The sequence below is a fragment of the Urocitellus parryii genome, chromosome 4 (assembly GCF_045843805.1).
Source record: "Urocitellus parryii isolate mUroPar1 chromosome 4, mUroPar1.hap1, whole genome shotgun sequence".
Lineage (NCBI taxonomy): Eukaryota > Metazoa > Chordata > Mammalia > Rodentia > Sciuridae > Urocitellus > Urocitellus parryii.
In genome coordinates, this window is record NC_135534.1 from 197516910 (window position 1) to 197529372 (window position 12463).

Here is a 12463-nt window from a genome sequence, read left to right on the forward strand (position 1 = left end):
TAATACAGTCTAGTCAATGTCTTGATAGACTTTCATCAAAAGTATATTTATATTCATATTTACTTTCTCTAGAAATTATCATTTGTTTAGAATACTGCCATAGTTAATTCTGTTCCCTTAGCGTAGTTCCCAATTCAAGTGCATCACAGAACTACATGTATTAATATATAAAGTGTTATATAGTTACAGAATCTGTTTTCTCATGTGACTAGAAAGGAAAAAACAAGTTTTAAAATATAAATACCAACTGAGGTATAGTAAATTAAGTTTATAAAGCTCTCAGCAAAAAGAAATTCTTGACTTATTTTTTTCTTCTGTTTCAAAATACCCCTTAGAGCTGGCTGTAGTGGCACATATGTGTAATCTCAGCAACAGGGGAGGCCATGGCAGGAGGATTGCAAGTTTGAGGCTAACCTCATAAATTTAGCAAAACCTTGTCTCAAAATGAAATAAAAAGATCTGGGGATGTGGCTCTGTGGTAAAGGTTCCTGGGCTTAATCTTCAGTAACACACACACACATGTACATTTGCCACAAAGCACCCTTAGATCTCTAGATGGCATGCCATTAAACATTGTTTAACTGTCAGAATAGAAGATCTTCAAGGGTACTTTAAAATAATAAAAAGGTGTAGTCTCATTATGATTAACTAATCACCACAAAGAACACGGTTTATATTCAGACTTCTACTAAAAAAAAGGAAATTCCTCATAGATGTGAAAAAAATCTGTATAAAAATTTCATAGAAATACCAATGGATTTAATAGGGGAAGAAAAGCACAAATGCGAGTACATATTAATATGTATTTTCTTCTCAGGTGTTTGTTTATTTTAAGAAAGGGAATCTTCTTCATGTGGTACTTTTCTCCAAGTAGAAAACATTCTTTAAATATTCTTAACCACACAGACCTATATCAACTTTGACCACACAAAAGAGTAAAACAACAAATCTACAATAGGTACAAATTATATACATTTATTAATAATTTTAAATAACACTCTTGTATAAATTCTTTCATATATTCAAATCATACACAAATTTAGAAATGCATCATGAAGCCTAGTACAGCACATGAGTGAAACATGTTTTTAAAATTTGTGTTAGAATTGTAGTGACATAAATACAAGTTTAATGTTTCAGAAACATTCCCTAATTACTTGGGATGAAATTTAACTTGTTACAGAGTGCTTGTGCCTAGCATTAAAACTTGACTTAAATTCATTTTGCTTTTGGACTAATTTGAATCTGAGGCCCTGGGCTCACATTCTAGGCCTGCTGCTTTAGTTATTGCATATGCATAAGTAACAAGAAGGATTCCCCGTTGCTTTGGAAAAAGCATCATTCAACCACTGATGTTTTAATGATTCATAACCTTTATAGTCCATTTGATCCTGTTTGACTTCTTCAGATGAATCAGTGTGTTCTTCCTGCTTTTCTCCTTGGCATAGTGACTGGCTCAGGATTGAAGAGAAATATATGTTAACCTTTCCTGACTCCCAGCACACATCAAACCCATTTTAGCTCCCAAACTCCTTACTCTCAAGATCAAAAGAAACCAAAAGTTCTTTGTGGATGAGGCCAGGAAGACTTTCTTAGCTCTAACTTCTCTGAACACTTTGCAAGAGAGCTTTCTTTGAGATGAGGAAATTCAACTCCTAACCACATAACCCAAAATAGGAGAACCAGTATATACTAATTACAGGTGGTGTTATATTTACCAAAAAGTGTAGGACCAATGATGTAATAACCCAGTTCTAATTAAATCTTCCAAAAATAAGTACTGTTGCTTTAGCTCCTCATTTCCACAATAGCACAAGAAGGGCTAAATATCTTGAAGACAGTCAGCTGGCCAAAATCAACTAGGAAGTCAGTGAGTACTTCTCTGATGGTCAATTATCCTGGGACTATTAAAGCTGGAGAGTAGCCATATAATTTGAGGCTGATACAAACCCTGTTCAAAAATCTCTCTCTTCCCATTCCATATAGCTGATTTGTTCTTATCTCTTAAAATCCAGATCTCACTGGGAAAAGTTAAAACACTGGGTCCATGGGACCTCAGGATAAATATGAGTTTTTAAAAAATTATCACTTTTTTCCTATAGTTGAAGAAATTCCATTAATAAGAGAGCCCTGGGAGGTAGAGTGGAGGGAGGGGGAAGTAAGGGAGGACGAAGACATACTTAACAATACTACCTAAAGTATCTAACTATCAGAAATGCATAAGAGCTTATTAAAATGAATTAATGAAGATAAAAGTATCACTTAATAGCCTCTGCCATTTCAACGTTGGTATTATCTTGTTGAAATAAAACAGCTCATTCCTAATCCCTAGAATTTTTATTCTTCTAAAGGACTGCTGGGATCCCATTGCTGGATGCCAGAGTTCTCCGGAATGCCTTCAGAGGAAGCAACAGTGTGTAGTGCTTCATTTCTTACCAACTTCCTAGTCTGACTTTAGTGGTAAAACAACTCATGATTGATTTGTATTTTGGAGCAAAATTATTTCCACAAGCAAAAATGCAGGATCACTAAATAAAATTATTTAAAACACATATTAAGGCCTTAATATTTTTCCTTTGTGAAAAACTAAGAACATGATCTAAGAGTTGCTAACAAGATAAACATTGTGATTCAATTTTTTGCAATATCTTTTAAGGTCTGTTTCAAGGAATCTATATGTGGCCAGAATCCTAACTGGTTAGTTTTGGTCTTAAGATTCCAACAGACACTCTTTCTTTCTTTATTGGATTAACTTCTGTTTAACACATTTATTTTTCACCAGCTTCAATCCTGACTTCTTTTGGCAGGACGTGGGGTATCAGAGAAAGGCAGGTACGTCACTTTACATAATTCCTTAGAATTTCAGGACACAACCTCTACACTTATGCAGCAACTTCTGAGGAAACCAAGCTTCCCCTCCCTGTTTGAAGGGAGTAGATCACCTAAATGAAGCAGAAATGGCAGTTTTGTTTTCTTATCACTAATGCTGGCTTCAGATAGTAATCTTCCTGTGTTCTTTTCAGAGTCCTTCCTAGATCTATGGCTCTGTATTATACCTGGTAATGACAAAAAATTAGAAACATCCACAATGGGACTCTTCTTCCCAGCCTTCTTATGTGTGTGGCTAGGCAATTTTTGCATCAATGTATAGTTGAAAGAACATGTGCTTCAGAGTTGGAAATCTTCATTCCAAGCCTAATAATGACACACATTGAGGATCCTTGAATAAGACATTCAGCCCCTCTGTGCCTCAGTCTCCTCATTTAAACGTGGGTAGAATGATTACTTTCTCAGGGGCTATGGTAGGAACAAAGGGCACACACATGGAAAAGTGCTTTGTAAGCTACAAAGATCAATAGAAATATGAAATAACTTTAATATAATATAATGTCTACTCTTGTGATCAATGGTCAAATATGCAGAATATCCTCAGGTTACCAGAAGCAGATTCTATGCCTATCTATTCTCTAGAACATCATTTCCAAACCCTGAGAACATTGTAGGGGTCTCCTATAAAAGGTAACAAATTCTAGGGTTTTATCTTAGAAAGTTAGTCAAAGGGGTCAACTTAGATTTCCTAGGTCTAAGAAGTCTTCATTTTTTTCTGTCTCATTGTTTGCTGTTCCTCCTGATAAATATCTGTATTTGACTTCTGGTCACCTTTCTTAGCTTGCTTAATCCACAATCTGTCAATATCATAATAAATGAGAGCAACAGTAGTTGGCCTCCAGGAGTTTAAAAAAAAAATTCAACTACAGAGCTACCCTCTAACCAGACAATAAGATTATGGAAGAACTACAGCACTGCAAAGAGAGGGCAAATGAGTGATGGGCTATGTTCAATTATAAGAGTTTTTTTTGTTTTGTTTTGAGGGGAAGATATAAATAGTTCACAGGCATTAAAACCAGGGATCCCAAGTGAGATGATGGCTTTTCTTTTGAAAATCAAATATTTCTATCCTTTGGAAGACTAACTTTTACATTCAGGAAAAAATATTTCAATGAGAATATTTTATATTAATCTATGTAAAGCATATAGAATGGCTAGTGTCTAATTAGGTGAGTGTTTTGGAAAATGTAGCCTGTGTCCCAGCTTAACAATTATTGACTTCAAAATCTATTGCTTGAATCTATAGTAGGTCAAAGAGCATATAACTCTACTTTTAGGTTGAGAAAGGAAGGAAAGATTAGAAACATTCAACCTCTTATAAATTTCAACAATGTCCAAAGAGGGACTAAAAATGACTAATGCTCACCAGAGTCCCAGCTCTAGCAATATTGCCATCTATTTTACAGTTTTTTAACCAATACCCATATTTTCTTTTTACAGTGCCATTAACTGCTGTACAAATAAATTCTAGATGATAAAATATGACATGAATTTTTTTTACAAATAGATACAAATACAATGTTGACCAGATATGCTACATTAACTATGTACACCTTATTTCTCTAGAGGCAGGGATATTCCTATTTTTAGACAATTTATCATTTACACAGAGCCCCTGAGGAGGACCATCAGCTTCCTGCTCCCCCAATGCTGCCTTCTGTTCTCTACCATTAGAAGCTCATCCTGTGCTTTAATCTCAACATTGAGCGAGAATCCTGGGAGGAAAAAAAATCAAGCCCTCTAAAGATCTTGGGACTTTTCTGCCTTATTTTAGAAACAATCAAGATTGTTTATTGTGATACAGCATAGACACCATCTTTTCCTCAATGATGTCTTTTAGGAGAGTAAAATCAAAATAATCCCTGGCCCTCCTTTAAAAAAAAATATGTTTCAGGAATAGAGATGAAGTCTTCTAGCAGTCCTTTCCTCCCTTCCCAACCATCATCCTGTTACTGTTAGTGAGGCAAACACTTCCCCAACAGTCTATTTGGAGGTCAAAGAGGATTTGGGCTGCACTATGGGGTTCAGCCTTTCCATACTCCCATGTGGTTTGGTACAAAAATATACTTTACTTCAGGTCCTTAATGACTGAATGCTTCAGATCTTCATGGCAATACTAAAAGCAATAGATAGGCTAAGCGCATTACAGATTTGTACCTGCAAATATCAGATGCACTATTTGCCTTTGCTTTCTCAGCAAACTCTACCCAGGCTTTGTCTGGCTCAAGGGCTGATGCTGTTTTAGTAAGCACTGTAGTTTAACAATCCAGCTCCTTAGGCTTTGTAGTTATGCATGGGTGTCGTCAGGGTCAGCTGCCCATTGGGAGCCACTTCATTGCCATCATCTTCCAACAGTCCCGACACATCTGCATTGGGAATGCTGTCATGGTAGCTGCTAAAACTGATATTATCTTCTTTCAGCTCGATGGTCCAAAAGGGGGCATTGAGTTTCCGGTTTTGGTACTCACGGTACATATATACGGCCCCGACAAATCCCATTAGCAGCACCACCACAATGATGATGACTGTCAAAATGATGATGTTAAATTGGGTCCATGATACATCAGCTAAAGCTGAAGTGCTATTTTCAGAAGAGCTTACTGAAAAGATAGTCTGCAGGGTTGTGGGGGTAAATGTACTATTTATAACAGGGGTGGGCACTGATGTGGTCAAAGAGGCATTGGAAACCAAAATGGTAGAACCTTCAGGTGTTGGAACAATAACTTCTGAAAATAAAAAACAGAGAATGAAATGTAAAAGACAAAATTATCTAGTTTCAAGAAACAATAAAAGAAATACACATGGGAGTGGAAGTGGATGTGGGATGTTGACATGGTACTTTGCTTTAAGATAATGCAAGTTAAAAATAATTTTCAAAGAAATACAGTGATAAGAATCAGAGTCTGGGAAGCTAACTTGTTACATTCCTGGCTATTCTCTAATATGTGTAATATCTCTATTAAAATCTTTGAGAAAATTCCAATGTTGGAGTTTTCTTTTCTTTTTTTTAGTATTTATTTTTTAGAAGTAGTTGGACACAATACTTTAATTTTGTTTATTTATTTTTATGTGGTGCTGAGGATCGAACCCAGGGCCTCACATGTGCTAGACAAGAGATTTACATCTCTGAGCCACAATCCCAGCCCCAATGTTGGAGTTTTCTATCCTTCTTCACTTATGGATAGAATCCTATAAATTCCTGTAAAGGCAGTAAAGATGCCACTACTGAGTTCTAAATCACATGGTTAAAAGTGACAGAGATAGATGGCAATCATTTGACTTATAAGCCCAACATGTCTGATGGCATTTCATGAGGAAGGTAAAATTTCCTGAAACAAATATTTCCTTTAAATACACCTGAAAAACACAATTTAAGTGCTCAAATTTGATGTCCTCCAACAGAAAAAACAAGCTTCCTTTAATTCCAGGTGTGGTAATTCTTCCTTTGTGTAGCTTATAGCTATTTTATAATTAAGGTACTAGACTTTGTACTAGTGCAGCATAGCTTAGTGGAAGGATCCAAGGCTTTGGACTCAAACAAAATTATGTTGCTATAGAAAAGTCAATTTTGTTTCTTTTCTTTTTCTTTCTTTCTTTCTTTTATTTTTTTGAGATGCTGGGATTGAACCCAGGACCTCATACCTGCTAGGCCAGCCAGCATTCTACCCTTGAGCTACAACCCCAGCCTGATAGGACAATCTTTTTTAAAACCTCGGTTTCTCACCTGTTAAAACGAGAGTAATAATGTCACTTTACAGAATTCTTGGGCAGAATCAAATGAGATAATGCCCTTTACAGCACTATCACTGTTAATGCTTACAGTACTTGGCACATAGATACTTACTAAAATTATTATTGTTGGTCTTAATATTATTCATTACCATAAGTCAGCCAGATAAATTTATCTGAAAAGGGGCAAAGTTTATATTACTTAATAACTTAAAATAAAAACACAAAAAAACCCAAAAAACTCCTATCCACTAATTAGGTATTCCTTGGTATGGATAAGGTATGAACAAGGTCTGCCTCCCAAATGGAAAAGAGAATTGAGTGATAAGGTCTCCAGTGATAGGGTTCTATCTGAGTCCTTCAGCCTTGATCACAAAAGTATATCAAGAAAATGGCAGAAAATTTGCACCTGCCACAGACCAAGTGCGTGTCAACCTAATATTCAGCATCTGTTAGAGTAGTATATTGCATTGTAGAACATGGTCTAATCGCTCAGTGTCCTAATAATCTCCAAATATCCCTAGCTCATCATGAATTTATAATCATTAATTGTTTCTAAATCTTTACTGAAATTCCCTATAAGAAATATTCTGCCATGTGAATAACTTAAAAAAAACCTAAAGGAATATTAATACTATTTCTCCCATCACACATGGAATAACTTAAGCCCAAAATTTGGACAGATGTTGAAATAAACTCTATTCTCAGCTGGAATTTCTAACCAGATGATAGGACCCTACTTGAAAAGACCTTTGATGATCGCTGAAAGTGATGAGAATAAAGGAAGGAAAGGATAAAAGGAACGATAGGACTTTAAAATTATTAACATGAAAATAAAAATAGATGAGGGAAAACGTGAGAACACTTGGTCTCACTGTTGCAATGACTTTGTCTTGGTTCTCAAATTTCTGGAGTTGACTTTGGAACATCAGGAGAGAAGCAGGAAGGGAAGGAAACCTCTGTAGGCAAATATCTATCAAATTCTATTTTCAAAAATTCCTCTGGTGAGATTGGACAGTTTTAAAGCTAAAGGTAGCGGTTTTGAAATTTTCAGTACTAGGCTTAGATATTAAAAATATAATCTTAGGTGAAGTTTTACCTTTCTTGATGCAATTTCTCTCGAGGTCTCGAACATAACCTTCTAGGCAGTTCTCACACCAAAACCCAGTGGTGTTATGGAGGCAGTTGATGCATTCACCACTCTCGGGCTTGCAAATCTTTGGACTTTTATCTGGATCCACATGACCATGACACTGGCATGGTGTACAAATGCTGTCAGAATTGTAATAGCCATTTTCACATGTATTGCAGTTCGGGCCTGTATAACCATCTTTACACTGGACACATTTAGGTCCCAATTCATTCGATTCTAAAAGAGAACATCAAATTAATTTAATAAAATCTCAAGCTATAATTAAAAATACAATATAACTTTTAGTTCTCAAATATATTTATAAAATCCTCCTTACTATTTCTTTTCAACATTAAGAGATATGCGGAATCAACTTAACAATCTAATTTATTTACTAGTTTTCCAGCTTAACATAGAAAAGATGGGACTCTCCTGAGAACCTATTCAGGTAGAATGAGAAGGTGAAAGAAAAATCCTTAAGTTGGGAGTCCAAACAATTGTGATGGTAGCTGTTCTGAAAAATGCCCAATTTTTTTTATTCCTTCTCTTTTTAGACATGAAAAATTGGAGAAATTATTGCTTTAATGAACATTTCCTCCATCTCTTCCCTACTTAAATTCTGGTATATTCCCATACCTCTATTTTTGGTCTTTTTCACTTGTCACCCTGTTCATTCTCCCAGGTGAGCGCAACCACTCACACGAATGACAATTCCAAAATGTGTATTTATAGTCCATTTCTCTGTCTAAAATTCCAAACAATATACTAACTTGTACGGCTGGATCCACAAACATTTAAAACTTAATATAAATTATTGTCCTTGACATCTTCCCTTCCTAAGTCCTATATTCTTCCAATGTTCAGTGAATGGTACCAACTTACATCATCTTTCCTCAGTCTTCCTCCCCAACTCCTACAAGCAGTTATTAATTCACATCAATCATGCCTCATTAAAATCTTTCCAATCTACTTATATCTCTCGCCATATCCACTAAGGGATCTTAGTTTAGGCCTTCATCGTTTCTCACCTAGATTATTGCCATTACTTACTAAGGGGTCTCTTTTAACAAGGGGACACTTTATATTCTCTATGATCTTCCCCATAATACTGCATTGCATTTGTTTGTATGTTTCTCCACTAGAAACAGTGAGTTCTGAAAGCATGAAACTATCTGAATTGGCTGTCCTACCCTTAGTCCATAGTGTGAGTACAATATATGTTCTGGAATATATACATGCAGGTCAAATTGGTCTGGTCAGGTCCCTATTCAGCTTTTTTCTTTGATTTCCCACTCAACTCTACATAAATACATTTCTAGATGTCCCAATCCTCATTCTTCAAGGCCCAGTTCAAATGTTACCTGCTTCATGAAGATTTTTCTATAGTCCCAGTAGGAAGTTATCCTCTCCCCTCTAAACTAGATCTAGTTTGTACATCTGACTACTCTCTGTCTGAGTTATGGCTATGTCCCTTTATATTCACTCCACATGTATTATTAACATTAACCAAACATTATGAATGAAGATAAAATGGTTAAAAATATAGACATGATTTCTGTCTTTATGGACAGAAATCCTCTGTACCTGGAAAAGGCACAGAGGATTTCAAGCATATTGCTTTTGTAAGGCACCATCTTTCAAAAGAAAGTAAATTTAGTCAGCTATTCAACAATCATTTATAAAGCAACTATCATAAGTGAAGTTCTGTGTTCAAAAGGAAAGTTACTCTATATGAGCCAAGGACCAATATAACTTAAATTCTTATTTATAATTCCTATAAAGTTCTAAAATCTTAAATTCTTGACACCTGTAACACATCAATATGCTTTTAAAAATAACCACCGTAGAATTCTGATATGATTGATGCAGGTTTAGGTGCTAATACATAATATTTTCATATTTCTAACTCTATAACAGTCCTAATTTATCCTAAATGGTTACTATATACTTACACAAATAATGATAATTAATAAGGTATGTTACCTAAATGTATAACCTTTTATAAAAAATTTCCTAATATTCATTCCCATGTTCAATGGAATACCCTTCCTCTTATGTCCCATTATATTCTATAAATACATTTGCTACTTTTCATGCTATATCTATGTGCCTTCATCTCTACTAGACTGCCAAATCTTTTATAACAAGGACCATATTTCACTTTTTAGATCTTAGTATCCCTTGTCTAATATGTTGACAAGCATGTACCAGGTGCTCAATTACTATTTTTGGAATCAGTGAAAGTATCTATAAGACCTTTCTATGAGGAGTAAATGTGCCAGTTCCCATTACCAGGTATGGCAGCTAATTTTCAAAATGGCACCTAATGCTCCTTGTCTACAATTCACACTCTTGTGTAGTACCCTCCCACACTTGATAGGCTAGACATATGAAACCAATCTCTGTTTCAGAGACTAAATTACAAAATGCATTGCAGCTTCCATCTTGTTCTCTTGGATCATTCACTCTTAGGGAAAGCCAGCTGTCCTGCTGTAAAAACATTTAAGTAACTCTATAAAGAGGTCCACGTGGTGAATAATAGGAGACTTTTGCCTCTGGCAAGCTACATGAGTAAGCCAACTTAAAAGCCGATACTACAGTCCCAGTTAAGCTTTCAGATCACTGACTACAGCCCTGAATAACATTTTGATTATAACCGCATGAGAAATCTCAGGCCAACACAAACAATGACAGAAAAAGTTAAATAAATTGGATTTTCTTGAAATTAAGAATTTTTGTGCTAAAAGAATATCATCAAGAAAGCAAAAAAAATTATAGGATAAAGTAAAATATCTACAAATCATACATCTTTAAAAAAATTTTTTTAGTTATAGATGGACACAATACCTTTATTTTATTTATTTGTTTTATGTGGTGCTGAGAATCAAACCCAGTGCTTCACATGTGCTAGGTAAGTGCAATACCACCGAGCAAACCCAGCCCTCATACATCTTTCTTTTTTAACATTTTTTTTTCAGTGCTTATGTTTAAGCCTAGGGCCTTGGAATGCTAGGCAAGTGGTGGCTCCCCCATGCTGTCCTCAGCTCCTATAAACCGTATCTCATAAGGGACTTGTATCTAAAACTCTTTTAACTCAATAATAAAAAGATAAACAATCCAATTTCAACATGAACAAAAGATAAATAGATATTTCTCTAAGGAAAATATGCAAATGGTCAGTAGGCACACAGTTATAAGAAAAGTGCAAATTAAAGCCATAATACAATAACATTTCCCATCCACTAGGATGGCTATAATTATAAAAAGACAATATTAAGTTTTGGTGAGGGTGTGGAGAACTTAGAACTCTCATAGATTATTGGGGAAAATGAGAATGTAAAATGGTGTACTCACTTTGGAAAATAATCTGACAATTCCTCACAGAGTTAAACAAAGTTAAGCTACTATATGATTCAGCAATTCCACTCCTGGTTATATACCGAAGAGAAATGGAGACACTTGTACACACAAAAACAAATGTTCACAACAGTATTATTTGTAATGGACAGAAAACAGAAACAACCCACATGTCCATCAACTGATGAATGGATAAGCATGATGTGTATATCCATAGAATGGCATAATATTTGTCAAACAAAAGGAATGAAGTGCCAGTATATGTTGCAACATGAATGAACTTTGAAAATACCCCATGTAAAAGAAGCCAAATACAAAAGGCCGCATATTGTAGATTCCATTTATATAAAACGTTCAGAATGGGCAAATCCACAGAGAAGGAAAATAGGTTAGTGGTTGCCTAAGGCTAGAGGAAATGAGAATGATTGCTAATGGTTATAGAATTGTTTGTTTCATTTTTTGAGATTTTTGATGGGAAGAGGTGATGACAGTGTTCCAAAACTGACTGTGATGATGGTTGCACAACATTGTGAATATACATTAAAAAACATTTAACATTACATGTTGAATAAATTGTATGGAATGCAAATTATATCTCAATAAAGCTGCAATTTTAAAAGAAAGGCTGGGGAAGAAGAAAGGAAGGAAAAACTAACCAGAATTGTCTAGCTAAGCTGCTCTCAACCTCATAACAGAAAATATGGGAAATAATGAATATTTATTGTTTTAAAGCACTAAATCTTAGGGTAATTGGTTATAAAGCAATTGATAATTAATACACCAGGAATATATGGCATTAACTGTATTTGTAAATAACTGTATAAACATAATCAGCCCACATTATTAAGCACCTTGGAAGAACTAATTAGTAATTGTACCTTCAAATAGGTGAGCAAAAGTTGCTCAGTTCCTGTATTAACTAATTGTGACGGTTTGTAGATAAATTTTAAGTATCATTTCACATATATATTTGAGTTAGATTGTAAATTCCTAAAAAGGAAAATTTTGCTGCTTTTATAACTTTCTTCCACCTATATATCCAGAACTTGATTCATCGATGCAATTAATAATTATTAATAAAGAATTTGGGGGAGGATTTTTCTCTGAAATGAAGACTTACTTATAGTGCAAATGCCTGTAGATGTCACTGCTGAACAAGGACACCGAAGACATTCTTTAGTGGCATCAGGACTCTGATAAAATCCTTCTTTGCATTCTTCACAGTGAACCCCTTTGCTGTTTTCCTGGCAGTTTAAACAAGCACCTAAAAGAAACAAATTATTTTTAAGAGTTAAAGGTTTACACTGAAAACACAACAACTTTCAAAAACCATGCCTGCAACAAAAAGACTGTAAG

The 12463-nt window shown here is 35.0% G+C and overlaps 1 protein-coding gene across 1 annotated transcript in view; it reads right to left on the reverse strand.

The window, feature by feature from the left end:
• Positions 1-1065: 1065 nt before the first annotated feature.
• Positions 1066-12463, reverse strand: part of Megf9 (multiple EGF like domains 9) — a 94167-nt gene continuing 82769 nt past the window's right edge. Inside the window, exons 4-6 of the mRNA XM_026408650.2 lie at positions 12228-12371; positions 7718-7987; positions 1066-5615 (exon numbers count right to left, since the gene is read on the reverse strand). Of these exons, the coding sequence (XP_026264435.2) occupies positions 5164-5615; positions 7718-7987; positions 12228-12371 (866 nt within the window). The 3' untranslated portion in view covers positions 1066-5163. The remainder of the gene's footprint in view (positions 5616-7717; positions 7988-12227; positions 12372-12463) is intronic.